This window comes from Balaenoptera ricei, chromosome 4, assembly GCF_028023285.1.
Source record: "Balaenoptera ricei isolate mBalRic1 chromosome 4, mBalRic1.hap2, whole genome shotgun sequence".
Taxonomy (NCBI): Eukaryota; Metazoa; Chordata; class Mammalia; order Artiodactyla; family Balaenopteridae; genus Balaenoptera; species Balaenoptera ricei.
In genome coordinates, this window is record NC_082642.1 from 155,894,758 (window position 1) to 155,922,590 (window position 27,833).

At 43.4% G+C, this 27,833-nt stretch overlaps 1 protein-coding gene across 3 annotated transcripts in view; it reads left to right on the forward strand.

The window, feature by feature from the left end:
* B3GALT5 (beta-1,3-galactosyltransferase 5) overlaps nucleotides 1–19,621 on the forward strand; it is a 47,841-nt gene extending 28,220 nt beyond the window's left edge. The window contains exons 3-4 of one of the 3 annotated variants that reach the window (XR_009503017.1): nucleotides 477–3,555; nucleotides 19,565–19,621. Coding sequence is in view for 1 of the 3 variants with exons in the window: in XM_059921581.1 (XP_059777564.1) it covers nucleotides 477–1,412 (936 nt within the window). In the remaining 2 variants the exon portion in view is untranslated. Of the gene's footprint in view, nucleotides 1–476; nucleotides 11,540–19,564 lie in introns of those variants that run through there. The other 2 variants (XR_009503016.1, XM_059921581.1) reach the window with 2 other exon arrangements.
* Nucleotides 19,622–27,833: the final 8,212 nt, after the last annotated feature.

Consider the following 27,833-nt stretch of genomic DNA (forward strand, 5'->3'; position numbering starts at 1 on the left):
GCAGAGACAGAATTCCAAGGTAGTTGTGCACATCTGAAGACTGGTTTTGCTTCTTTCTGGGAGTGACGAAGTGGTGCTTAAATCAATCAGAGAAGAATGCCAATGGCCTGTACATTTAGGTCTAGCCTTGCAGGTTCTCTAGCTGGATGTTGTTATGTAGTCAGAGAAGGGCAGAACCGCAAGGACAGACCTAGTGAACCATGTGTTTCCATATCCTTCTAGGTAAGGAATGTGAGGCTCCCATCGGTGAAGAGCTGGCTGATCCTGATCTTCCACTAGGGGGTGCGAGACGCTGGCAGCCGTCTCTGCCTCTGTGTAGAACCTTGGCGCTCCACTTCTGTCTGCAACAAGATTCCAGAGTTTCTAAAACCTGAGCCATGAAACATGGGTCTTGTCCCCCATCTCAGCCTCCCAGGGTGAAGCTAAACAGGCACTCCTGCTTTTGAGGTCTAACCATTTGATTTTGTTCCTTTCAGATGGCTTATGTGAAGATGAGATGGATATATATATCCCTGGTGGTCCTGGGAGCCCTTTGTCTGTATTTTAGCCTGGACGATCTGAGTCCTTTTAAAGGCGAACCATTGGTTTTCAGGAACGAAGATGGGAACTTCCTTCAGCTCCCAGATATAGACTGCAGGCAGGATGCCCCCTTCCTTGTCCTGCTGGTGACTTCATCCCACGAACAGATGTTTGCCCGCTCGGTCATCCGGAACACGTGGGGGAGAGAAAAGATCGTGGGTGGAAAACGAATAAAAACATTCTTCCTCCTGGGAACCACCCCCAGTAAGGGCATGTCGAGAGCAGTGGCCCAGGAGAGCCAGCAATATCGCGATATTATCCAGAAGGACTTCATGGATGTTTATTTCAATCTGACTCTGAAGACCATGATGGGTATGGAGTGGATCTACCGCTTTTGTCCGCAGGCATCTTTCGTGATGAAAACAGACTCTGACATGTTTGTCAACATCTACTATCTGACTGAACTGCTCCTGAAGAAAAATAGAACAACTCGGTTTTTCACCGGCTTCTTAAAACTAAACGAATACCCAATCAGGAAAAGGTACAATAAGTGGTTTGTTAGTAAATTCGAATATCCGTGGGACAAGTACCCGCCCTTTTGCTCCGGCGTTGGCTATGTTTTCTCCAGCGATGTGGCGGGCCAGGTGTACAACGTTGCTGAAAGTGTCCCGTTCATTAAACTGGAAGATGTCTTTGTGGGGCTCTGCCTGGAAAAACTGCAAATCAAACTGGAGGAGCTTCACTCCAAGCAGACTTTCTTCCCCAATGGGTTACCCTTCACCATATGCCGTTACAAGAAGATCGTGGCCTGCCATTATATCAAGCCTCACAATATCCTGGCGTATTGGCAGGCTCTGGAAAGTTCCCTGGACAAAGAGTGTCCAGATATCTGAAGGGAGCCCAGCGGAACATCTGGACACACAGCAGACAGCCCACGGTGATGGTTTTTGAAAGATCTTGGATGGCACAGCTGAGACTCCTGGGGTAGGGAGGGAGTAAGGAAGGAAGAGGCAGAAGAGTGAGGGTGATATCCTGAAGGCTTCCCAATCTAAACCTGAATGCCACCACTGATGAATCCCCATTTGGTGCCCCAAGCCATAACAAATACTCTCTCTCGAGTACCTACCCTGTTGCACTAAGTGACGTACGCCTGCATTTTCTCACGTCGGGTCAGCATCCATATGGAGGGGTGGATGTTAGCACCCCATCTCACACACAAGGAAACAGCAGCTTAGAGAAGCACGCGGGCCTGTCCCAAGGATTACAGCCAGCAGACACTGGAGCAGGGATGAGAGCCCACCTCTCAGCCCACCGCCTCAGTCCACCCCTGCGTGCTGCCTCTTGGGAGAGGACGGTAGTGAGGGAGGCTCAGAGGGAAGCCTTGCTGCTGGCATCTGTCAGTCCCTTGCTAGAGTCCCCTCCTCCTCAGATCCCATTCCTGTGCTTTTTAGTGCAGAGACTGGGGTGAACCAATGCGCCCCCAGCTCCCTTTGTTCACTGCAGTGGGTCTGGCTGGCCTGAGACCGTGTTAGCAGCTTGGCCCTCAACTCACTGCAAAGCACGTGCCAGAAGACACCTCCACAGCGGCTGCAGCTCAGCCCCCAAGAAACACCCAGCTCGAGACAGCAATCAGCCTTTAAAGATTTGGCTCAGAAATCTCTGTGAAGCTCGGCCCATGGTACAGACTCGTTGGCCACTCTGCTGAGTGTGGGACCCCGAGAGCATGGCATTTCCCCCCAGCCATCTGCGGCAACCCCGCCTGTTGGCTCCACATGCCCTTGGTCTGCACGTCAGGTCTCCAAGTGCAAACTGGAAGGCAGTTGGATGCAAGGCTTCGTCTGTGAAGGATGCTGGGAGCTTTTCTGGGAATTTGGGTGGATTTAACTCAAGACACTCTTAAGAACCCCCTGGGACACTGAGCACTGAACTGAGTCCTGGTCAAGGGAGCATCTTCCTGGGTCCGTTTCCTAAATCTGATCCCAGCTCAGCTTCTGTGAACTTCTCAGATGGCCAAGGAACAGCTGAGTTTTGTGGTGTGGAGTTAAACCTTCAATATTCTTCTGATGGTTTGGAAGAACCCTGTTCTGCAGGGTTGGGTGGCAATGAAGCACTTTTTTTTTTGCCAGGGTCTTTGCCCGTTCAGTCACTGTCACATGACACGCAGAGCCATCTTGCTCCCGGTCATTGAGATGAACGGTTCTTACTTTCTACTTTACGGAACTGGATGTTAGCAGCCTGCAAAGCCAAGACCTCACGTGGCTGTGAAACTTATAAAAGTTGGGCGAACCTCTTACCTGAACTCAGAAAGAGATGTTCGCTGCAAAGTGGTCATGGCCGTGTTAAATGGCAAAATGGCATCTTATTTTGCACAGTGTTTCTCGCATCTGGATGGAGCTGCTTCTTGGCAGATGTGTTTTCTTATCCTGGCTGCTCTGAACGTGCTGGGTCATGTTCAGAAAAGCCACCTTCTCAGGTGGGAAATCAGGGACTGAACTTGTGTTTTGAAGCCTGGATTTTGCCAGGGTGGATCCCTCGGTCCCATAGGATGGGCTGCCTCTCAACGGTGATCTTTGAGGGTGAAGCAGTTTGTCTGGCAGTCCAGCCCTTGTCTGGTGTGCGTGTTCATGTGGCCACCAAGCTGGGTGGGTGAGTGTGGCTGACTCAGGATCTGGTCTTCTCAGCATCCACCCAAAGCCCTCGGCCGTAGGGGTCCATGAGCACAGGCTCAGCTCCACCGAGAGCCTGTCTGCGTTCTTAAAGGGCTTTCTGCAAAACACATTCGGCCCCCTGCACCCCCCGCCGACTCTATTTCTTTATGTAATGAAGACGTTTTCTTCTCGAGGGAAAAAAATGTTTCGTGACTGTAGACCTCGAAGGGACCATCGAGCTCATTTGGTCCTGCCTTTACGTAGGATGAAAATAAAGCTCGAAGAGACCCGGAGGCTTGCCCAAGACTTTGCCCGAGACTTCACAGCTTGTTTGTTGTGGAATGCAGGTTCCAGCCAGAGCTGTATTCCGTGATGCCGTCTTGCCTGGGTGAGAGTGAGAAACCGTGAAAGTGTGAATTAGGAGGCAAAGCGATGCTTTTCCAATAACACCCAAAGTGAGTTTCAAAGTGGGATTGGAGAGGAGCCAGGCTGGTGATGCAGTGGCTTCACTCACGGGCATCCAGGGACGAATGATGCTGATGGCAAAGGTTATTTGCTGGGCACTGAGATAAGGGCTTTAAAAATATTACCTCCTTAAATGCGCACAACCACTCCAGTGGGGAGGTGACCACCCGTTTCCTTGCTTTACAGATGAGGAAACCGAGGCAGAGAGAGAGCACGAACAGCTAGCTCAAGCTTATATAGCTGAAAAGCAGCAAAAATAGAATGTGAACCCCAGCTCTTGGGGGCACTGTGTGTGCTGGTTACACGCAGCGCTGCGGCCCCTAGGCGGTCAGCGGGCCCCAGGGATGCAGTCAGTGTCCAGAGGGATGCAGGTGCCCGCTGCCTTGGCTGCTCAGGTTGCACATCTGGCCCTTCACCAGTCTCTCCGCATCACGCACACCCACCCTCCAGGATCTGAACCCCGAATCCTCCCCTCTGCTGGGCTCCCGCAGAGCCAGCCTCTCCACTTTGGGGCTTGATTCCCAGCTCTCCTTACCTCTTCAAGAGCAAGACCCCTGCCCAGGCCTCACTCCCACTCTCACCGTCCATCTCCCCTCTGCTGGCTCAGCCCACACGTGGCCAGATGTGCTGTCATTCCCCATCTCCCAAACCATCATAAAACCCTTTCCCTTCACTGCCCCACTTCTCCCTTTGCTGTTCAGCCCCACAAGAGCGTTTTCCATATTTGTCTCCTTTTCTGTCTGAAATCCCCTCTGAAATCAGAGTCTGGTGCCTGACTCCACCAGATGGTTCTCACCAACGTCATTGATGACCCGAGATGCGGGGTCCAAGGTCTGGTCTCTGCCCTCATCGTGCTGCCCGCACGGCTGGTCTCGCCCGCTTCCAGGACACTGGATGCTTTGGGTTCTCCTCCTCACCGGTCCCTTCTTTGCTTGTTCTATCTCCTCGCTCTGCCTTGGCCTCCTTTCTTCGCTGGTTGTACTCTGGTGGTCTCATCCAGCCCCACGGTTTAAAATATCCTCTCTCATGTTGAGGATGCCCGTTTATCTCCAGCCTGGAATTCTCTCTCACTTTTCAATCTCATATGTCCCACTGCCTGCTTAACACCCCATAGTGAGCAAATCCGAAACTGAAGTTGGGATGAACCCCTCCCTCCACTCCTAATCCACACCACCTGCAGCCTTCACTACCTCAGGTAATGGCCCTTCCATCCTTTGGTGGCTCAAGTCAAACACTTCGGAGCCATCTGTGACTCCTCTCTCTCTCAGCCGGTATGTCAGGAGAGAGACCATCATTTTATATCCAGAAGCCAATCACTGCCCCTCACTGTGCTGCTGCCACCCTATCCAAGCCCCCATCAGCTCGCACCTGCGCTCTGGCAATAGCTTCTACCTCGTCTCTCCACCTCTGTCACTGCGTCCCCTTGGTCTGTTTCCTAGGCGGCATCCAGACTACTCCTTTGAAAATATGGACCAGAGCATCTTACGTCTCTGCTCCAAACCCTCCAGTGACGTCCCATGTCTGAGAAAAGCCGCATCTTTAATATCATTGTGTGCCTCTGTTATTCTCTAACCTCATCCCTTCCTACCCTCCCCGCACTCACTCTGGCCTCCCTGAAAGGAGGTACTATTCCTGCAGCACAGGCCTCCTTGCTCTTCCTGGAGCATCCGGCCACCCTCCACCTTCCTCAGGGCCTTTGCAAGGGCTGTTCCCTCTGCCAGGCTCGCCCTTTCCTTAGACAGTCTCGTGGCCCATTCCTTTGCTTCCTTCACGTCTTTGGTCATGTACCCCCTTCTTAATGAGCCTCATCCTGATTACTTTCTTTGGAATTGCAACTCAACCCACCCCCGTCCCCTTGCCTTGTTATATTGTTTCCATTGCACTTATCAATTTCTAACAGAGTATACAATATCTATTTATTATCATGTGTCTATTTTGTTTATTATTTATAGTTCACCCCACTTGAGCAAAAGCTTTGTGCAAGAATGGGTCTTTGTTTTCTCCACTGATGTACCTCAAATTCTTAGCACAGTTCCTGGTACATAGTAGATGCTCAAGAAATATTTGTCGATTGGACGTGAGATGACATTTGTGGAAGGTGGTTTTAGAGGGGAAGTGATGAACCTCGACTAAAATGTGAAGGATTTCTAACATGTAGCCAACACTATGGGTCCAACGTATGGTTCCAGTATCAATCAGTAAATGGGATGCTGAAATCCTGTTTTTACTGAAAACTGGGACCTGAAAACCTAGAAATGCTATATGGCAGTGCTTCTTGACCTCACATCCCCCTTTTTCGAGAATGGAAAACCTCCCACGTTGAGAAGTAGACAGAATCCTATAATGTACTCCGTGCGCCTGTCCCCGAGTCCTCCCCACCCCTGGCTCCTGCCATGGCCAATCTTATCTCATCTACAACCTCCTTCTGTTTTCATGATTATAAAATTTTGGATCTTTTCCTCAACCGTATGCAACTTTTAGTCTCAGGAGAAGGACAACAGTAAACCAAATTGTTATGAAATAGACCTCATTTCTAAAGATGATGACACCTGCAATAAAAGGTAAAGAGATAGTTTCAGGTGAAGGTAGAATTGCTGTGCTTCCGAACTTCAAGAGGTTTTAGAGCTCTGGTCCCATCCCTTTAGTTTATGTGTGAAAACCAAGATTTGCAGAATTTGAGCTTCAGGTCAGCACTCAGAGGGTTGCTGACTCTCAGCCTGATGCTACACCCATGGTGCTGTACTGCCTCTTTCTTTCTTATGAACCTAATTCCTATTTGTCTTAAAACACACCACGGTAGCCACATAGGGTTACAAAAAGGGAGGGAGGAAAAATCCAAACACACAAAACCTGTCAGACCTCCTTTCCTTGAGCTCCCAAGTAGCATCTGCTCCTGGACACCCCTCCCAGGTGCATCTAAAAGGCACATCGAAACCACATATTCACCCATCCGACCCCTAGCCCTGTCTTCCCCCAGCGTTTCGGGTTGCAGGAAATGTCACTGTCCATCTGCCTATTCAGTTCTTCGACTTTCCTGTGCCTCGCTGCGGCCCTGCCATGCCTGATGGTTGCCGATTCCCGTGGATTTGGCCTCTTCTCTCCACATCCATCGTTGCAGCCTCAGTCCAGGGCACCATCTTGGATCAGCTGGTCTCAGGCAACATGTTTTTTACTGGTCTCAGATCTGATCATGTTGCCTTCCAACCTCTCCTCCGCTTTACACCCAGAATAATTTTAAAAAAAGAATTATTGAAGTATAGTTGATTTACAGTGTTGTGTTAGTTTCAGGTGTACAGCAAAGTGATTCACTTATACATACATGTGTATAAATCTATTCCTTTTCAGATTCTTTTCCATCATAGGTTATTATAAGATATTGAATATAGTTCCCAGTGCTATACAGTAGGTCCTTGCTGTTCAACTATTTTATTTATAATGGTGTATATCTGCTAATCCCAAACTCCTAATTTATCCCTCCTCGCCCACCTTTCCCCTTTGGCAACCATAAGTTTATCTTCTATATCTGTGAGTCTATTTCTGTTTTATAAATAAGTTCATTTGTATCATTTTTTTAAGATTCCACATATAAGCGATATCATAGGCTATTTGTTTTTTTCTGTCTGACTTACTTCACTTAGTATAATAATCTCTAGGTCCATCCATGTTGCTGCAAAGAGAGTAATTTTTTTTAGAAAAGTGGATCTGATTAGGAAACTCAGAGACCCAGGGAAGCTGAGTGATTGCCCTGGGGGAATTCTGTCCTCCTGTCCACACGAGCCATGAGCTGCTTCAGAAGTCAGACTGGCAATGCCAGCTACTGCTGCACAACCAGCACTGCTCCAGTGATCCCCACGTGCTGGCACGAAGCGCTAAAATGTACTTTTAAAACAAACTGAATTAATTTTCATGTGAGTTTTTTGATCCTCTTGAAAGTGGTTACTCTGGGGTTGGGCTGCCTGGGTTTGAATTTTACTTCCCTCCCTCGCTCCATAAGCAAGTTACTTATCTTTACCTCATTTATTTTCATCTGAAAAATGGGACAATAGTAGTTCCCACCTCACAGGGTTATTGTGTTAGTTGAGACATTGCGTGTAAACTGCTCAGTAACCTGGGTGCTTCTGATGACGGTCAGTGTTTGGGCTGTGAATTTGGGTGCATTTTATAGTGATCCGTGGGCAAATCAAGAGATCTTCAGGGTGAGTCTTTAAGACTTTGTTTCAGCTCTTGTTCCTTTCTCTCCTTTTAATCTTCCCTGGCACTCTTGAAGAAGTTCTTATACCCATTGCGTTCCTCAACATCGCAGAGCACAGTGTTTCTAGACTCAGTTAATTCAGAAGGTATGACAACCTGAACAGGTAAAAAACAGACGGAGCCGGAGGTGCCTGAGAGATTATATGCAGTTTAAAAAACAGCCTTCTTTTTCCAGATGAGAAAACCGGGACTCAGGAAAATGGAGTGACTTTGCTAAGTCCTTCAATTAGCGGCATCTCCAGGATCAGAAACCAGCATCAGAAAACTCATGTCAGCCATTCATTCTTCTATTTATTCACCCCTTGGGAAAATATGCTCAGTGCTTTTTACAAGACGTCAGGAATGAGAGTCAGGCTCAGGTTCACGGCCAGCCATCTGTTCTGCAAACAGAGCCTTAGCTGGGTAAACACACAGTGTCAAGAAGATGAAGGGGGTGTCTGTTCGCTGGACAACTGAAAGAAGAAGCGTTTGTTCAGTGCCTTCTCTGTTGACAGACATCATAAACCTTTTCCATACCTGCTGTGTCCTCGATTCCTCACAGTAGCTATTCTTATTATAAACAACCCACTGGTTTTGGGCTGAGGTTCAGAGTGACTTACTGACCTGCCAGGGAGGCTCAGATGTGGCAGAGACCACCCCCCCCTTAGCCTTCAGTGCCTCCCCCTTCACCAGGGCATGGTTGGTGAGCCCTCCCACGGTGCTTAAGGACCGGCAAAGCCTCCTGAGTCTCCTGGGAAGCTCAGGACTGGCTCCGCCCAACCGCGCAAGGGGTCTGCCGTCTTGTCTTTGTTCCACGTGCCACCACTTCTTCTCCAAGTGTTGACAGCACCTCTGCTCCTTCCCTGTCCTATGTGACCTTCTGGGACTTGGCCCTTTGTCATCTATGGTGTCCCAGGAATCTCCTGTTTAGCTGGGTCCTCCAACCTGTCCTGTCCTGGCCAGCCCCATCTTGAGTTCACTCAAGTCTGCGTCTGACGGCTTGAACAAGTGTCTGGCTTCAGAACACGAACCCCTCCAGGCCAGTCCAGCCCACTTTTCACCTCTCTTTACCCGAAGCCCTTGCAAAACAAGCCGTCCCTCCAAAGAGTGTGGGTTCAACACTGCAGGCATTGGCTTCTATCAGCGTGCGTGCATGTGTGCGGGCGTGTGTGCGTGCGTGTGTGCGCAAAGGTGTGATCTGAGGCTCTAAATAGAGGCTCCGTGCTCAGTGGCAGCCGGTTTTTGTACGTTATCTGCCCTCCCCAAGTCTGTGAAGGGCGATAAGGAGAGCGAGGTGATGTTTGCCCACGTGGGATGTGAAGAGCAGGTGTCCCCAGTGTTCTCAGCCCTGGACGTGACAGTGTGGAGTCTGAGAGGTGTCCCTTGTCACCTGTTGCACAGCAAGTATGTGCCACGTGCCGCGCTTGGTGTGGTGGAAACCCGGGCTGCAGGAATGGTCTGCAGTCGCCTTGGTCAGAGATTTTCCTGAGCTCCACCTTTCAGGCAGGATACTTAGAAAAAGTGAAAGAAAGTGAAAGAGATCAAACAGCCTCTTGAATTTGGATGTACTTCTTAGAAGCAAGGGCTGCGCCCACACTACTATTTAGAGTGGTCTGCTGCACTGAGCCCTGATACACCAGCTAAAGGGAAAAGGCCAGGTCTGGGTGCTTCTCCTGGGCTCTCCAGGCTGGGCGTCTACGGCTCTACAGGAGATTAAATAATTGACAAGCCTGCTTTTACACAACACCTGCTGTGCCTCCTCATTTTAAAAATAGACGGGATGTTTACCTTTTCTCCACGCCTCCCGTTTGGAAGTATTTGTTTTCTCATTTTTTAAAGAATTCATTTTTGGCATTTGTCATATCAGGACTGACATTTTAGCAATTTCCCAAGTGATTGTCAAATTCTCCCAGGCTTCTCTTCCCTCTGTCCAGGCCGCTGCCTGGTGGGGAGGAGATACTTAATAAACTAGTTGTTGGGTTAGGTGTTCAAGCAGAATGGTGGGGTGGAGTAGAAGATAAAGTGAACCGCAGGTCCCTTCAAGCACCCATCCCTGAAACCTCTTTTCTAGATTGTTGTTGCTACTCATTTTTATGTCTGTTTGGTTTTACATGATCCAGAAATCTGTATGTGAACTTGGGCTGAGGTGTATTAGAGATAAACTCTCAAGGATGTGTCTGGGAGGTGAAATATGCTTACATTCTCTGTTTTGAATTTGATGGAAGGATTTGTAGCTTGTGGGAACTTAGAAGCATGAGTTCCTCTATTTTCTTGCTTTTCAAGTATGACTGTGAGGAAAAACCCTTTGCTCTCAGATTGGACACTGAGTGGTGAAGCTCCCCGCCTCCCATGTGGGGCAAAGAGCCATGAAGCTTGGGTGAGCCCAGGGGACAAGGAAGCGGGGGTATGTCCTAGTGCCTGCCAGATGGAATAGGGACAGACCAAAAAATTAGCTTTTAATTAAATAAAAAACCCCAATTCTTCTCTTATCAGACATAATCAACCTTAAGTATAAGTAGAAAAATGAATTCCATAGCCAAATGTAGCTTTTGGTGTCATATTGTTTTGCCTTGTCTCTTTGTCCCACTACCTCTGTACTCTGGTTGAAGAAACCCGTGCCCAATGCAGGCAGAGTTTAGGTCACCAGGGTGGCGTTTACCTGGCCTGGCCCAGAGCTCCTGCCACACACATTCCGGGGGAGTTAATGCAAGGTCTTCAAGTCCTCAAACAGAGACAAACCAAAGAAGTAGTGATACTCTTAGTTAAATTCTGCTTTGGAAAATGTCAGATGCCAGGGGTGGGGGGTGGGGATTGATTTATGTTCCACCTGGTCAAATAAAACATCAAGAAAAATCCAGCGTGACTGGAAATTACCTAATGCCAACCGAGGACACTTTGTGGTCAAATTTTGCTTGTCCTAAAGGACAAGAAATAAAAATAAAACTCTATACTACTGAATGATACCTGAAAATGTTGTCTCCCTGTATTTTGGGGGAATTTATTAGACTCTTATGTCATCATATTTTGGGAGTAGGCATATATATTTATTTATGATGTATTAAGAGTGGTATTTATCTTTAATAAAAATTAAATTATTATGATAGCAGAGTGCACTTAACTTGGTTCGTTCTCAGTTGTCGATAATGCGATAAACTTGTGTTCTTCCTGAGAAGTCAGCAATGTAAGATTTAAACTGGACAATCTTCCTTTTTCCCCCTGACATTGATGTTTTTTATATTTATTCTGTTTGTGGAAAATATTTTAAAAATTCGACTTTGATTTTATATGTTTAGAAAAATATGCTGAACAACCTTGACAGGCTTATCTTTGTAAGAGATGGGGATTTCGTGTTTCACTTGGAGTTTGGAAGCAAAGAAATGGAGCTGTAACTCTTGCAGAGTCTTTAGGGTGCAGTGCCTGGGCGAGTGACAGGAGGTGAGGTATCCTGTTGGGAATCATAAGCCCAGGGTGTTATGAGGCAGGCATCCTTTGGAATTTTCTTTCTCTCAGGTATATTTATAGTCTTTAAAAGCTACCATTTAAGTTTAAGAAATCAAAGCTTGTGAATTGATATGACTGTACCTTTAGAATCTTCCTGGTAACTCATCTCTGAGGTATAGCTTGGGTCCTTGATCTTTCAAAGTTCATTTAAATGGAAATAAAATGATTGAAACAGATGTGTTTTCCTTTGACTTGAGCACGTATTTGCCACGATTCCTGTGGTACCGCAGACCTGCAGGCCACTGTCCATCCATGCTTCCTGCAGGTGGCATCCCCAGCCCATCAGAGACACAAAACAGAAGTTGGAGGGGGCTTCCCTGGTGGTGCAGTGGTTGAGAGTCTGCCTGCCAATGCAGGGGACAGGGGTTTGGGCCCTGGTCTGGGAAGATCCCACATGCTGCGGAGCAACTAGGTCCGTGAGCCACAACTACTGAGCCTGTGCGTCTGGAGCTTGTGCTCCGCAACAAGAGAGGCCGTGATAGTGAGAGGCCCGCGCACCACGATGAAGAGTGGCCCCCACTCGCCACAACTAGAGAAAGCCCTCGCACAGACACGAAGACCCAACACAGCCAAAAATAAATAAATAAATTAATTAATTAAAAAAAGAAGTTGGAGGGATCAGGCAGGGGGTGCAGGGCTGTGTGTCAGGGGGTGTGGATGCCTGGAGATGGGCAGAGAAGGGGACGTCTTCAAAGTGATGCTGAAAACTTGGCCTCTGTGCACTGGTGCCGAATCGAATCTTGGAGAGTTTTGGGTGAAGTAGAAAAGAATACCTTTATTGCTTTGCCAGGCAAAGGGGGACACAGTGGGCTTGTGCCCTGAAAAACTGTGTGTCCTAACCTGGGAGTATTTGGTGAGGAGTTTTATAGCAATGGTTCAAGGACAGGGGTGCTGATACGGATCAGGGTGTGTGCAGGGCCTACACTCCTTTAATCTGGCCTCAGGTGGGCTTCATGAAGAGCTTCTCTGGTTCCTTTAATCTGGAATGAAGAATGCTGACATCTTCCATTAGTTGGGGGTTTTAGTTTTGCAGAAGAGCTCAAAGATATTGTTATGTGTATCCCTTGAGGCGGAACCAGGACCCTGCCCTAAGGCTGAACTATTGTTTCTTGGCTGCCCCTCCCTTGTCTCTGCATCCCCTCCCTTCCCTGATTAGCAACTATTTGAATCTGCCCTTTAGGACTCAGGGAAGGTCATGGAGGCTGGAGTCTATTCCCTACAAACAAGAAATGGGGGAAATGGAAAGGCTTCCATGCCGAGGAGCCCCACAGGGTCCTGCTTGGGTTCAAAAGTATGGGTGACCTTGCAGCCAGGCCATTCCCTCCCTCCAGTGACGAGGTGGGGATTTTCCTGGTCCCCTAAAAGGCCTGACCTGCCTCACTTACCGTTCCCCTCACAGACTCCACTCCCACTATTGTCTCTTTCCCCCATCTGCAGTTCCAGTCACCCCTCCCTTCTAAAACATTCCCATGACACACAAACCTGCTCTCACTTTCCACTCAAAGACAGCCCTGTAGACTTCCCTCCTTTTCCAGTACTGTCCCCTTCCTCTATTTTGTCTTAAGATGATAACGTCTCCAAAGAACAGCCATCCTGCCACCCATCCTCAGCTCCCGTTTTCTCCTCACCTGGCCACTGCACTGACAGTTCTGTTGGACGCACCAGTGCCCTCCACCTGACCAACACCGATGTCTTGCTGGAGCCCTTGGCACCATCTGACATGGCTGAGCCCACCCTGCTCCCTTGGGTTCCCTCCCTGCTCCCTTGGGTTCCCCTCCCCTGTCTTCCAAGACCACATGCTCTGCTGTATTTCCTCTCACCTCACCTCTTGGCCTCTCCTTCCTGGTCTCCTTTGCTGATTCCATGCTCACTCCCCAGCCTTGCCAGCCAGCATTTGGAGAACTCCAGGGCTGAAACTTCAGACCTCTTCTCTTCCTCGCCATTGACTCTCGCTTGGAGTCAAATGACCTCTTTCCATGTGTATTAGTCTGCTCCAGCTGCCGTAACAAAATACCACAGACCAGGAGGCTTAAACTACAGAAATGCACTTGCTTTCAGTTCTGGAGGCTAAAAGACCTAGATCAAGGTGTTAGCAGGGTTGGTTCCTTCTGAGGCCTCTTGGCTTATAGACAACTGTCTTCTCCCTGTGTCCTTACGTGGTCTCTCCTTTGTGTCCTATTCTCTTATTAGGACACCTGTCATATTGGATTAGGGCCCACCCTAATGACCTCATTTTATCTTAAAGACCCTACCTCCAAAGAGCAGATAACCTTATTTTCTCCTATTGAATCAAGTTCTCTGCCAATGACAGAGGCCATGGACCATGGGGGCTGCAGTCTGCAGAAGGAGAGAGCATCTTTCCCAGCTTTTGTGGTTCCATTCCTTCAAAGCTCTCTGACTGGTCTGCTTGTGTCACAGGCCCATGCCTTGGGTCAATCATGTTGCCAGTGGCGGGGTTGGGGGCCAGGGGAGGAGCTCTGATGGGCCACGCCTGAGTTGTGGCTCATTCTCAGGGCCCTACGGCCTTGAGAGGTCATAGGTAGTGACTGATACAGTCTCAGCAGAACCACATGGATTAGAGCCAGGGATACTTTGTCTTAAGGCAAGAATGCTACCAAGACCAAATAATAGAGGTGGTTTACCACGAAGATTGTTAGGCAATGTGCTGAAACAAGAGGAATAAAGCTGTAATGAAGACATGACAGAGTGGCGGGTGTGTGTCTGTCTCTGGGAGGAGATTCTTTCTCATACCCATTTTTCAAAAAAAAGTTTATTTATTTATTTATTTATTTAGGCTGCGCCAGGTCTTAGTTGCAGCATGCAGGATCTTTAGTTGTGGCATGTGGGCTTCTTAGTTGCGGCATATCCATGCAGGATCTAGTTCCCCAACCAGGGATCAAACCTGGGCCACCTGCGTTGGGAGCGCAGAGTCTTACCCACTGGACAACCAGGGAAGTCCCTTTCTCATGCCTCTTGAAACATACTTCTTAAGTAGCTGTCTACCTTTTCTGCCCATGAGTCCACTAGTCCTAAATAGCTTAAATGGTCAGCTAACAATAAGCATTTACTAGGTATTAGCAATTGATTTATGTACATTATTTCACTTAATTCCGATTTGAAGAGCCACTAAAATTATCCCCACCTTACAACAGACAAAGTGACCTGTGTTAGGTGATTAAGAAGCCAAAGGAGAAATAAACTGTGACATCAACAATTCCCTTCACGTTGGCCTGGTGAGTTCCTCTGCCCGCATGGAATAGCGACTGAACTCAGGAATGTCCTATGACTGTGATGAAATCCTTATTCATGTGTACTATCCCGTGACGCAGAGCTATAAGGTAGGTCTAGAAAAGAGTCACTTAGGTAGGAAACCACAAAGGTAACAGACCCGGTACTGTCTTTAGAGTTCTAGGTGGTTCTGCTCTGCATGTTTGTGCCATATGGCCAATGTCTATGACCCATGACAAAATATTCTTCCCATCATGCACCTGCAGCCAATCCTGACTCTGGGCTGACCGATGCTTCTGTTTATCCTCTCGTTATTTGAACAGCACTGTGGCCCTGAAGGTTTCTGGGGGACACTGTCCTTCATCAGTAAAGATGAAGATTGGACCTCAACAGTTAGATTCCTGTTCAGTCGTGGGAACCTGACTGCGTCTATATTAAGGCAATCTTTTAATTAGTGCTTTTAGCAGTGATGCTTGCTCATCTCAGGCAAGAAGCCCAGAGTATCAGACAGGAGAGGGGCCTTGGAGACCCACGGGTCCAACCTCCTTATTGCAGAGACGATGAAACTAAGTTAGATCCGACTTATCTACAGGAGAAAACACCAGAAACAAGGTCATTTATTCATTTCTCTGTAATTTTAGCTCTTTTTGGATTTTGAATGCTACATTAAATCATAGCACTTAAGATATTATATATATGTATATACATATATATATAAATAATATATATACATATATATATGTATATACACATACACCATTCTGCATTTGATCTTGCAAAGTGTAAGCAAAGATCTCAAAGTTAAAACCATCCGACTCAGAGACTCAGAAAGTTTAAATAATTTGCCCAAGTCTGTCTGAGTCAGCTCAGCCTTCTGTAACAAAAATACCACAGACAGGGTGGCTTAAAGAACAGAAACTTATTTCTCACAGTTCTGGCAGCTAGAAGTCCAAGATCAAGGTGCCAGCAGTCTGGTTTCTGGTGAGGTGTGTTTCCTCGTTTTCCTTACTTGGTGGAGAGCGAGAGAGCTCATCTCTCTAGTGTCTCTTAATCCCATCATGAGGAGGGAGGGGGGCAAAAACCTTTAGTCCATAGCAAAGGTGCACATCTAGGAATTGGCCCTGGAGTTCTAACTCCAACTGCATGGCAGTAAAGCCTAGAATTCAAATTTAGAGCCAGAGGTATACATCTTAAAGCAATTACGTGCTTAGCTTTCCAACAGTTTACTGACAGCCAATTGCTATGCGTTCATTCATCAAATTTTTCTTGAACACTTCCTGTGGGCCGGGGTTCCTGCCCTCATGGAATTCATTTTCTAATAAAGGAAATGGTTTGTTGACAGGCATTCACAGTGCAGTGTGATGAGGGCTATGTTGGTAAGTTTCATGCTGGGTGCGATGGGTGCACGCAGAGAGGGATCTAACGTATTCTTGAGGGACCAGGAAAGCTCTCCAGAAAAAGTGAACTCTAACCTGAGACCTGTGTAAGACTCAGCCTTATGGGAGGAGCAGGAGGGCTTCAGGGACAGAAAGTAGTGTGTGGGAAGGCTGGATGTGAGCAGGAGCATGGTGAGTTGGGGAAGGAAATATTGTTCAGTACAGCAGAAGCCAAGTCCATAGGGGTAGGACAAGGGGATAAGACGTGCTATGGACTCAATGTCTGTGTCCCCCTCAAATTCACATGTGTAAGCCCTAATCCCCAGTGTGATGGTATTCGGAGGTGGGATCCTTGGGAAGTGATTAGACTGTGAGGATGGAGTCCTCATGATGGGATTAGTGCCCTTATAAGAAGAGACATGAGAGACAGAATCTGTCTCTCCTCTGTGTGAGGATACAGCAAGAAGGCCAAGAAGGCATTCACTTGAAAACCAGGAAGAGATGTCTCACCAGAAACCGAGTCTGCTGGTGCCTTGATCTTAGACTTTGAGCCTCCAGAACTGTGAGAAATAAATTTCTGTTCTTTAAGCCACCCAGTCTATGGTATTTTTTATGGCAGCCTGAGCTGACGAGACAAGACTAGATAATTTGGAACCAGATAATGAATGGCTTCACAGCATGTGGTGGGACATAATTCTAAAAGGGTCCCCTGAGATCTCCCACCATGATTCTCAATATGTGAATATGATGAGACATCACAGCCATGATTACATTACATTACATGGAAAAAGGAATTTTGCAGATGTAAGTAAGGTTACCAATCAGTTGGCTTTGAGTTAATGAAAAGGGAGATTATCTGGGTGAGTCTATTCTAATCACACAAGCCCTTTAAAAACAGAGCGTTTTTCCTGGCTAGTGGCAGAAAGAAGTCACAGTGATGGCAAAATTGAGACTGCAACGTGCTGTTGCTGGCTTAAGGATGGGGGTGGCCATTGTCAGGGAATGTGCACATCTTCAGCTGACAGCCTGCACAGAAGTGGGACTTCAGTCCTACAGATTCGAGGAACACAATGTGCCAGCAACCTGGATGAACTTGGAAGTGGATTCTTCCCCCAAACTTTCAAATAAGGATCCAGCCTGGCTGACACTTTGTGACAGTGTGACGTCCTTAGTGGAGCCCTCTCCAGCACATCCAGACTGCCCGCCTGCAGAGCTGTGAGAGAATAAATAGTATGAGGCAATTTGCTACACAGCGATAGAAAACGCATATTCAAGCCAAGTTAAAAAGAAAATAGATGTAAAACCCAAAAATAATCCACTACCAAATGGAATGTTGTAGTACATTAAAAAATATGACAATATTGTTTAAGATTAGAAAGTCTGTTGGTGTAATTTACATTAACAGGCTGTATTAGGGTGTAAGTTTCGCTCCTGGAACAGAGAGATCTAAAATAACAGCAATTTTAACAAGACAGAATTTTGTGTCTTACACAAAACTCTGCGCAGATGATCTAAAGCTGGTGTGGTGACTCATGGTCAATAGTGACTTACACTCAGTCATTGCTTTGCCCCCTTCAACACATGGCTTCCATCTTCTGGTCCAGATGGCTGCTCCAGCTGCCTTCATGATATATCCCAGGCAGTAGGAAGGAAGAAATGGAAGAAACAGGTGTGCCTTCCTATCCATCCCCAGCTCTTCCCGGGTAACTTCAAGGGCAAGAGCAAGACAAAGACATGGCAATTGCACATACTTCAAATCACAACTCAGCAACCAGAACTTAGTCACATGGACACATCTAGCTTCAAGGGATTTGAGGAAAGTATTGAGTGGCCATGTGTCCCCTGAAATTTGACTACTATGGAAGAAAAAGAGAACAGATAATAGGGGAAAACTAGGTGTCTCTGCCCCAAGGGGGGAAAAAAAGATTCTCTTATTAAACGCAGATAAAACATTTAATAAAATGAAACACGTTTGTTATCAGTCAGCGTTCTCCAGAGAAACAGAAAAAGCATATACTTCTACTCAAATCTATATATTAACAGAATACATACATACATACACACACACACACAGACATACACACACACACACACATTTATTGCAAGCAATTGGCTTAGGTAACTGAGGGGCTGGCAAATCTGAAATCTGTAGGGCAGGTCAGCAGGCTGGAGACTTTCATGCAAGAGCTGATGTTGCAGTCCTGAGGCAGAATTTCTTCTTCCCTAGGAAGCTTCAGTAGACGCTTAAGGCCTTCAACTGATTGGACGAGGCCCTCCCTCATCCTACTGGAGATTACTTCAATGGGGAGTAGCCTGCTTTCCTAACCACATTTACAAAATACCGCCACTGCAACACCTTGATTAGTGTTTGATTGGATAACTGGGGACTCTAGCCTAGCTCAGTTGACAATCAAACTAATCCTCAAGCCAAAAAAAAAGTAAATCAGGCTTTGAAAGTATTTCCTGAACCTGATAAACGCAATTGTAGTCCATATAGATTATATTGTACATCTCAATATTCGTGCAGTTATTTTCTGCTATAAAAATAAAACCTCAAAGGCATTTTTTATTCTGTTTTGCTGTGATCTAGCAATGCTTTTCATTTTAATTGTGGAAGAAGAAGAAAAGAATTCCCAAGTAAGAAAAAAGGCTTCTATTTTTAAGATGTATTTTCCTATTACAAGTATGGCTCTAATGAGATAAGCATACAAATTATTTTATGTTTAACTGTTTTTAATTCTTTTCAGTTCTGCCTTCAGAGAGGTATTAGAAGTTTTTCTTACTAGCAACTTTGCTAAATTTGCTTTTCTGCAGTCTGTGGATATTCTTAACAAAAGTTCATTAATGAGGCAAAGGACTTTGTTTTCAGAAAGTAGGTAAAAATGACTATTTGTATTGTAGGTTCTGATTTTGAAAGGAGACTCAAAGGTTATGAAGGATATGTCAGGTTTAAAATGGCATAAATCTACTCAGTATTCTGTAATAACCTATATGGGAAAAGAATCTGAAAAAGAATGGATATATGTGTATGTATAACTGAATCACTTTGCTGCACACCTGAAACTATCACAACATGGTAAATCAACTATACTCCAATATAAAATAAAAATTAAATAAAAAAAGAAAGTGATAAACCTGCTTAAAAAACATAAAATGGCATAAATCTGGATGGCCAATGTATCTTTCCACACGATTGAAAGGTGGACTGTCAGAATAATGCTACCATTTAAGTTGAATCACTGGACTCTGGATTCTTGAATGGTCACCTATATGCCATACCTGATGATAGCAGCAGGGAGAGGGGACCTCAAGGGCAAGCAGTGGCTTTCTGTGCACCAGGGCAGTGAGAGGGCTGGGTGTCACAGGTAGTTCTGAGTACCATCGTGTCCCTGCCAGCCTGAACCCCTGCTGCTCTGGGCAGAATAGATGAAGATGTTATCGTGAGGGCATGGCAGACAACTGTTGGCTACAGAAAGGGGACACCACCGGGAAGCCAGCACAGTGGAGGCCGGGTCACCCGCCTGGCAGAAAAACACTAACAGGAAGTAGCCAACTTGTCTGTTGATGCCAAGTCGGATTCTGTGCATTTTTGCCTAGGTGAGGGCTGGGGTGCCTGCCTGGGCCGGGACGCAGCAGCCAAAGGGGACCTTGACCATTCAGCAGAGAGGCAAGTATCTGTGGGGACTCAGGACTGCAAGGGAGGACAGGATGCCTGCCCAATTAGGGCAGGGGGAGGGCGTTCTCAACACACTGATGTTACTGAACAGGCTATTTTATTTTATTTTTTAATTAAAATTTCTTTTTCAGTATGATCACAATTTTATTATATCTTATATATAACTTTGACAGTACATATACAACACGTTAATAAAAGTTACTTTTTGTTTTGCCATTATGGGCAATTTTTCCTTGCCTTTTTAAAAAAAAATTTATTGAAGTATAATTTATTTACAATGTTGTGTTAATTTCTGCTATACAGCAAAGTGACTCAGTTATACATATATATTCTTTTCATATTCTTTTCCATTATAGTTTATCACAGGATATTGAATCTAGTTCCCTGTGCTCTACAGTAGGACCTTGTTGTTTATCCATCCTCTATATAATTGTTTGCATCTGCTAATCCCAAACTCCCAGTCCTTCCCTCCCCCACCCCCTCCCCCTTGGCAACCACAAGTCTTGAACAAGCTATTTTACGTTATTAAAATTTTATTATGAAATGTGCCATAGATGATAAAAAATATGTAGTTTAAAGAGGGATAATAAAAATGAACAACCATGTGCACACCATCGGTTTGAGTAGCGTGATATCTCCAGAAATTTAAAAGCACACTGCGTGCTTCTCCCTGATCGTGTCCAGCTCCCTTTGCACGAGAGGGAGCCAGGGTAGTGAATTTTGTGTTTACCGTTCCTTTCCTTTTCTCCCATCTCCCATGTATACACACCCAAGGAATACATTGTTTTGTTTTGGCTATTTTTGAGCTTTTTATAAATGGAGTCATACTATCTGTATTTTTTGAGTTGCTTCTTTCACCAACATATTTCAAAGATACAACCATGTTGATTGGTGTTGTTCGTAGTTTATTCATTTTCATTGCTTCACAGTGGACACTGGTGTGTGTCTTAGTTCGTCCGAGCTGCTATAACAAAATGCCACAGACTTAGTGGGTTATGAGCAAGAGAAATTTATTTCTCATAGTTCCGGAGGCTGGGAAGTCCAAGATCAAGGTGTCAGCGTGGTTGAGTTCCGATAAGGGCCCCCTGTTTCACAGCTGGTGCCTTCTTGCTTTGTCCTCACGTGATGGAAGGGGTGAGGGAGCTCTGGCGGGGGGTCTCCTCATAAAGGACACTAATTCCATTCACGAAGACTCCACCTTCATGACCTAGGTCATCACTCTCAGTATGTTTAGCTCTAACAGACAATACAAAGAGTTTTTTAAAGCTGAGCTGAGGGATGGTCACACTTCAAAACTAGTGACGGCAGTGATTCCAGGAGAGGGAAGACAGCTTCGTGGATGTTTGAAGCACTGGTGAGATCACCCCCACATTTCCATTCACTCTAAGAAGGTTTTTGTTGTTGTTTTGATCTGACCTTCCCTCTAGGTCCTGGGAGTCAGGACTGGGGTCAAGTGGAGTAGAACCTTTGCGAGTTGCACATTTTTACCACTTTTTTTTGGGTAAAATATATTTTTCAATTTTATGAAAAAAGATGGTGACAGTGGCTGACAATTTAAAAATATTTTCCTCCTTAACAAAATAATCCATCAACTCTATTTCAACCCCTCTCCCATTTAAAAAATGTTCTAAACCATCTGCTCTGGCTCCCTGTGGCAGCTCAGGGGAGGCCCCACAGGAGACATCCTTTAACTGTGGCCGTTAGTAAAGAGATTGCAAAGCTCTTCATGTTTGTGTGTCCTCTTCTGTATATATTTAGAACATTTTTCTATTGAGTTTTTGCCTTTTCCTTATGATGGAAAAAGGACAAGCATAATATATATTATATATATGTGTATGTGTGTATATATATATATATATGTGTATATATATATATATATATATATACACATATATATACATACACATAATTAAGAAGAGCATAAAAATTGTGAAGTCCCTCCAAAAGAATCTAACAAGAGATGTCTGGAGAAAATTTAAATGTTATGGAAGACTTAAATAAATGATGCTATAGAACATATCCTTGGGTTGACCATCTCTATAAAAAGGTAGTATCTTAAAGATCCCAATTCTTCCCAAACTGATCTATAGATCCAACACTTTTTCAATCAAAATCCCAGAAAGAATTTTTGTAGAACTAAGCAAGATAATTTACTTAAAATGAAAAAGGAAAGGTCTAAGAATAACAAGAAGAAGCAGAAAATAAGCAAGTCTCATTATAAAGCTGTGATCACGAAGACAGTGTGATATTGGAGGATAAACAGACAGGTAGACCTCATGTCCGGCAATAGACCCCCACACGATACACAACTGGTTATGACAGTGCTGGCATGGCAGATAGATGGGGAAAGAATGGACTTTTTTAATAACTGTGGATGAAACAATTGGATGAAATAACTGGTGATTTAAAAAAATTAAAATAATTATTAAAAAATTTACCCTTATTTCTTTTTTAAAAATTGAGATGTAACTGACATATAACATTATATTAGTTTTAGGTGTGCAACACAATGATTTGATATATGTATATACTGCAAAATGATTACCACAATAAATTTCGTTAACATCTATCACTTCATGTAGTTACCATTTTTTCCTTGTGATGAGAACTTATACGATCTAGTCTCTTAGCAACTTTCAATTTTTTTTCATTTTTTTTGTCTTATTGATTCTTACTGATCTATATCTATATACATCTCTATCTATATATAATTTTTTTCCTATTTGCTAAATCTCTGCTCATCTTTATTTTTTCCTTCCATACTCTTTGGTTTCTTTTTTCCCCTAGCTTTAATGCTTGACTCATTACTTTTAAAGCTTTTTTCTTTTCTAATGTAGATATTTAAGGCTATAAATTGCCCTCTGAGTACTTCTTTAGCTCATTCCATGTATTTTGATATGCAATATTTTCATTGTTGTTTCTAAAACATTTGTAGTCCATAATATGATTTCTTTTTTGACCCATGCGTTGAGATTTGGATATATTTGGAGTTACTTCTATTATTTTGTTATGTACTTTTAATTTTTCCAACTTTTGCAGTTTCTTTCTTTTTTCATCTTTTCTTGACTTTATTTTGACTAAAGTCTTTTTCCCTAATTATATTTACCCCTTTACTTAATATAAGCTATCTGTTCTCTTAGTGGTTACTTTAGTTATTTTAACAACCATACTTAATTTAAATTAGGTAAGATTGTATCTTTACTTTAACCCTAATCACCCTTTTCCTATTTATATGTGTTCAGTTATTTTAGTATTTTAATTTGTTGGCCATTATACCACCACACAACATTTCTACTTGTTTTTATAGTCAAGATTTGTTTAGATTTAGATTTACCCACATATTTATTAATATCTTTGCTCATTATTTCTTCTCGCATCTTAGATAATCCACCTGGAATCATTTTCCTTCTGCCTGAATGCGTCCTATAAAAGTTTCTTTAAGTGAGGGTCTGTTGGTGGTAAATCCTCTAAATTTTTGTTTGTTCAAAAAAGACATTTTTCCAGACAAGTGTCTTTATTTCACTCATGTATGAAAAATAGTTTCACTAAGTCTAGAATTCTGAGTCAGGGGTTATTTTTTTTGTAAGCATGTTGAAATTATTTTACTTTCTTCTGACTTCTGCATTGCTATTGAGAAGCCAGTTGTCAATCTAATGCCATACTTTGCGGGGGAAACTTTTTCCTTCCCCCCCCTTCTACCCCTCCCTCCATGGGCTGCATTATAATCTTTCTCTAGGATGTGTCTAGATTTAGAGGGTTTTTTTTTTTGCCATGTGGCAGTGAAAGCGCCAAGTCCTAACCACTGGACCGCCGAGCAATTCCCTAGAGTTCTTCTTATTTATCCAGTTTAGGATTATTTTTGGGCTTCCTGAGTCTAAGGATTGGTATCTTCAGCAAGCCTAGAAGATTATTAGCCATATATATTTGAGTATGGCTTTCCCCCCATTATATCTGTTAGCTTCTCCTATAAGATGTGTGTTAGACCTTCTCATTCTGTCTTCCTATAATAATATTTCTTCCATATTTTTCATCCTTTTTCCCCCCTCTCCAGATAATGTCTTTGGTTGAATCTCCCAGTTAGCTAAATTGTTTTCTTCTGATGTGGTCTAATTAGCTATTTAATCCACATTTTCATTGTTAGGAGGACTTTTTGGTTCTTTCCAAATTAGCTTAATTGTTCTTTCTAGTTTATTTCTTGTGTTTTCAAGCTTTTCTTTCATTTCTTTGTGTATATTAAATATAGATATTTGATATTTTCTGCCTGATAATTGTCTGATTCTGCTTTCCATTATTTCTGCTGGCTTTCACTCATGGTATATTTTTATTTCCTTATTTATTTTGTGATTTTTGACTCTGAATTGCTCATTTAAAAAAATGCTATTTGCAGATACTCTTTGAGCCTGGAATTTGTTTCTGCTAGTTTCCTGGGAGCTCTATAAAAGTTAGAACCCTTTTAACCTGATTTCCTTTGAAGATTTTCTGGACCACACATGTCATGGGAATTTGGATCAAAAACTCTCATGAATTTTGGCTTGTAGTTATAAATTCTCAGAGAATGTTTTCTCTTTCACTGAGCACCAAAGTTGAAGCAGGGAAGTTTTCTTCCATTCTATTTTTCATGACAAGGTTATTTCTCATTTATATTTACGTTGAGGGTAGAGCCCTCAGTGGGGTTCTGGTGTGTGTCTGTGTATATATGTGCATGTATGTGTGTATCTATGTATATGTGTGTATATATGTATATATGTGCATGTATGTGTGTATCTATGTATATGTGTGTATGCATGTGCGTATGCATGTGTATGTATGCATGTGTATATATGTGTCTGTATGTGTATCTATACATCTATGTATATACGTGTATGTGTGTGTTTATATGAGCACATGTATGTGTATGTATGTATGTGTCTGTATGTGCAAATGTATATCTCTGTGTGTGTATGTATGTGTGTGTATGTTTATGTGTGTGTGTTTTATAGAACTCCCCACCTTAAGGAGGCCCAGGCTTTATCCATGTCCCTCTTTTCTCTCTGTGGCATCAGAGTGGAAGATAAAGATTTCCTGGTTTTGTAAGAAACTCTCAACGTGGATGGTGGCCTTGTTGTGTGCTTATTCTTAGGATTCTTGAACTCACTTGGCTATACTATTTTTTTTTTTTTCCGGTACCAGCTTAGCAATGCATTTATACTTTTTTTCTTAATATGGCTTAAAAAAATTTTTTTTTCAAGATGGTGTTTTAGGGCATCTAATCTGCCACACTAATGTAACTGGAAGTTGAAAAACCATTTCATACTCATTATTTTCTATATCTATTTGTTAACATCAAGTAAAAATATGGAAAAAATATGGGAAAAATATGGAAAAACTGTTCTTCAGTCCTCTGAAATTCTGAAGAAGCTATATGGACTTAAGTTGAAGCAAAACACAATCTATTCAATTATAAGAAAACTTATCTTGACTTGAAAGCTTCTAGAGTTGACAACTAGAGATCGTCAGATATTTATCTATGGAATTTTAAGAAACTGGCATAAATTTACTTTATTACCTTTTACCTACTTAGTACTACTACTACTACTAATGAATTCTATCATGTAATCTTTAACAACCACCTAGTAAGTGTGTGCTCTGGGAATTAGTGAGAATTTCTGATACCAAAGAATCACTTACCATGCTATATTTCCCTCAGCTAAGATTTGAGGCAGCTTACAAAAATACATTCAGTACAAAAGAAGAAAATTAATCACTGAGAGAATCAGGGCTACAGATAGATAGGAAATTAAATCTTAGGCTAAGATGAACACACGAGAAGTACATAACATTTTCTTCCCAATATAGGTGGCCTGTCTTTGGTTTTAAGCTCTTAACACACATAAGAGGAGGGTAGGCAATGACATGACCACGTTGGTTTGAGTGTCCTGTTCAGTTCAGGTCAGACTGACCCTGTACCTTCTGAACCTTTTGGCAACACTGTTGAAATTGCATCACAGCCCCAGTGACAAAGATTGGCAGTAAGAAAGTGGCCAGGGAGTACCTTTTATGTTTAATGATAAAAAGTGAAACTCTTCTGAGCTATTGACAAATACGCTACTGGAGAGTTGGTTTAGGGCTGGACCCACCTGGTGAAGCACTGACCTTTATGTGGTCTGGCATGGGGGTGGAGTTTCACTGAGCTTCCGGTTTCTATCTGCTACCAGGTTTCAGATCGCTGTGCAGTTTTTCCCATTTTGGCAAAACAAGCGCCTTTCTAAACCCTCTGTAATCTTGTGGCTCCTGATATCAGAAGGGCCTGAGACAGGTCTGGGCCCTTAGAAGCTACTATAATAACAACAGAGAAATCCTGTGTTGGTTTAATTGTTTTAGTCCTGTGTTGTTTGGACCCTGATTAAGGTCCAAATCCATAGGGTCAAATTATAAGGAAACCAGCTAAAGATGTGAAACTTTTAGAGAAGTCTTCCACTATGTATGTTGTTTTATTTTTTAACATCTTTACTGGAGTATAATTGCTTTACAATGGTGTGTTAATTTCTGCTTTATAACAAAGTGAATCAGCTATACATATACATATATCCCCATATCTCCTCCCTCTTGTGTCTCCCTCCCACCTCCCTATCCCACCCCTCTAGGTGGTCACAAAACACCGAGCTGATCTCCCTGTGCTATGCAGCTGTTTCCCACTAGCTATCTATTTTACATTTGGTAGTGTATATATGTCCATGCCACTCTCACTTCGTCCCAGCTTACCCTTCCCCCTCCCTGTGTCCTCAAGTCCATTTTCAACGTCTGCATCTTTATTCCTGTCCTGCCCCGAGGTTCTTCCTCAGTATATATGCGTGTTGTCAGCAATTCCTGAGCAGGAACAATTTGTGTGTGTGTGTGTGTGTGTGTGTGTTCTCACTGTACTGTAATAGGCACAATGAAGGTGTGTAAAAACAAATGTAAACTTCATGGTTCAGTTTGCTAAATTTGGGCTTGATCATTTTGGCAAAGCCAATGGGGATAACATTTTGTGTTAGCTCCTCACTTAATGACTAATAAATAAAAAATATTAACTTAGGTCAATATACTGGCTCACAAGTGTGCACTTGGTTTAATCATTCTTCTTCTTTGCTTCAAGGATTTTGACTCTTTCTTCTCTGCAAAAGAAGAGAATATTATTTATTCCTTCCTTGGCTTGCCTCCCCCTCCAGGCTCAAAGGTAAGCTTGAACACCCCCTTGGGGTCCAATATAGGTCATAAGAAGTGAGGATAAAATCAGTACCGACACTGTTTAGTAAGTGATGATTTTTAAATTAACATGATTTTAATATACTTCTTATTCTGATGAAGTCTTATGCATAGAGATAATGCATGGTTTCTACTAAAGCATGTTTCAAAACTATGCTTTTATTATTTTTGCTCTGTTTACACCTTGTTATAGTAAGCTTTACAATACCTAAGAAATATCATTGCATTCAATAATCTTAAGTGCGTTAGTTAAATATGTAAAAATATAAATTCTCAGATTGTGTCTATGAAATTATTTTGTTATGAATTTCTCATGACAGCTTATGTTAGTTAATTTTATAATGATATGTACTCCTATATTAATTATTTCTATTTAAAATGAATTGAATTTTGCTTTTTTTGTCTGATGAGGAGGGAAAAAGTAAGATCTAGACTCAAGAACAAGATAAATTTCATCAGGTTTCTTTTCCCCTCTGGTGTTTCATCTTTGATTATGCATAATTATATCAATTAAATAAAGAATTATGCTAATAAAGCAAATACCATGAATTTGAATGTCTGGTGGAGATCACCTGGTTTTATTCCTTACCTTCACTGCATTCCTCACCTCTCCCAAGCATCTCATACCTGACTCTCCATAGATACAAGACAAGCACACATTTGTCTAATTCATTTATTTCTTAACTAATCTGTTTGTGCCCAGCTTCATTTCAAAAGAGATTTGTGATGACTGAGTCCCAGTTAATTCTCACCATAGGAGACACAACTAAAAATCCTACCTTATAGAGATGGGTGTGTCTCAGAAGCATGTGGATGTGCTGTCTTCCATGTGTCCGCATTCTTCAGGTAATGACACCTGAGGTCTCTTAGTGCTTAGGTTAACACATGCAGGTGTAACACGAATTCCTTCTCCAAATGGTAACATGTAGATTTTACAGTTGGTTAATGTTCTATAAGGGGATAATG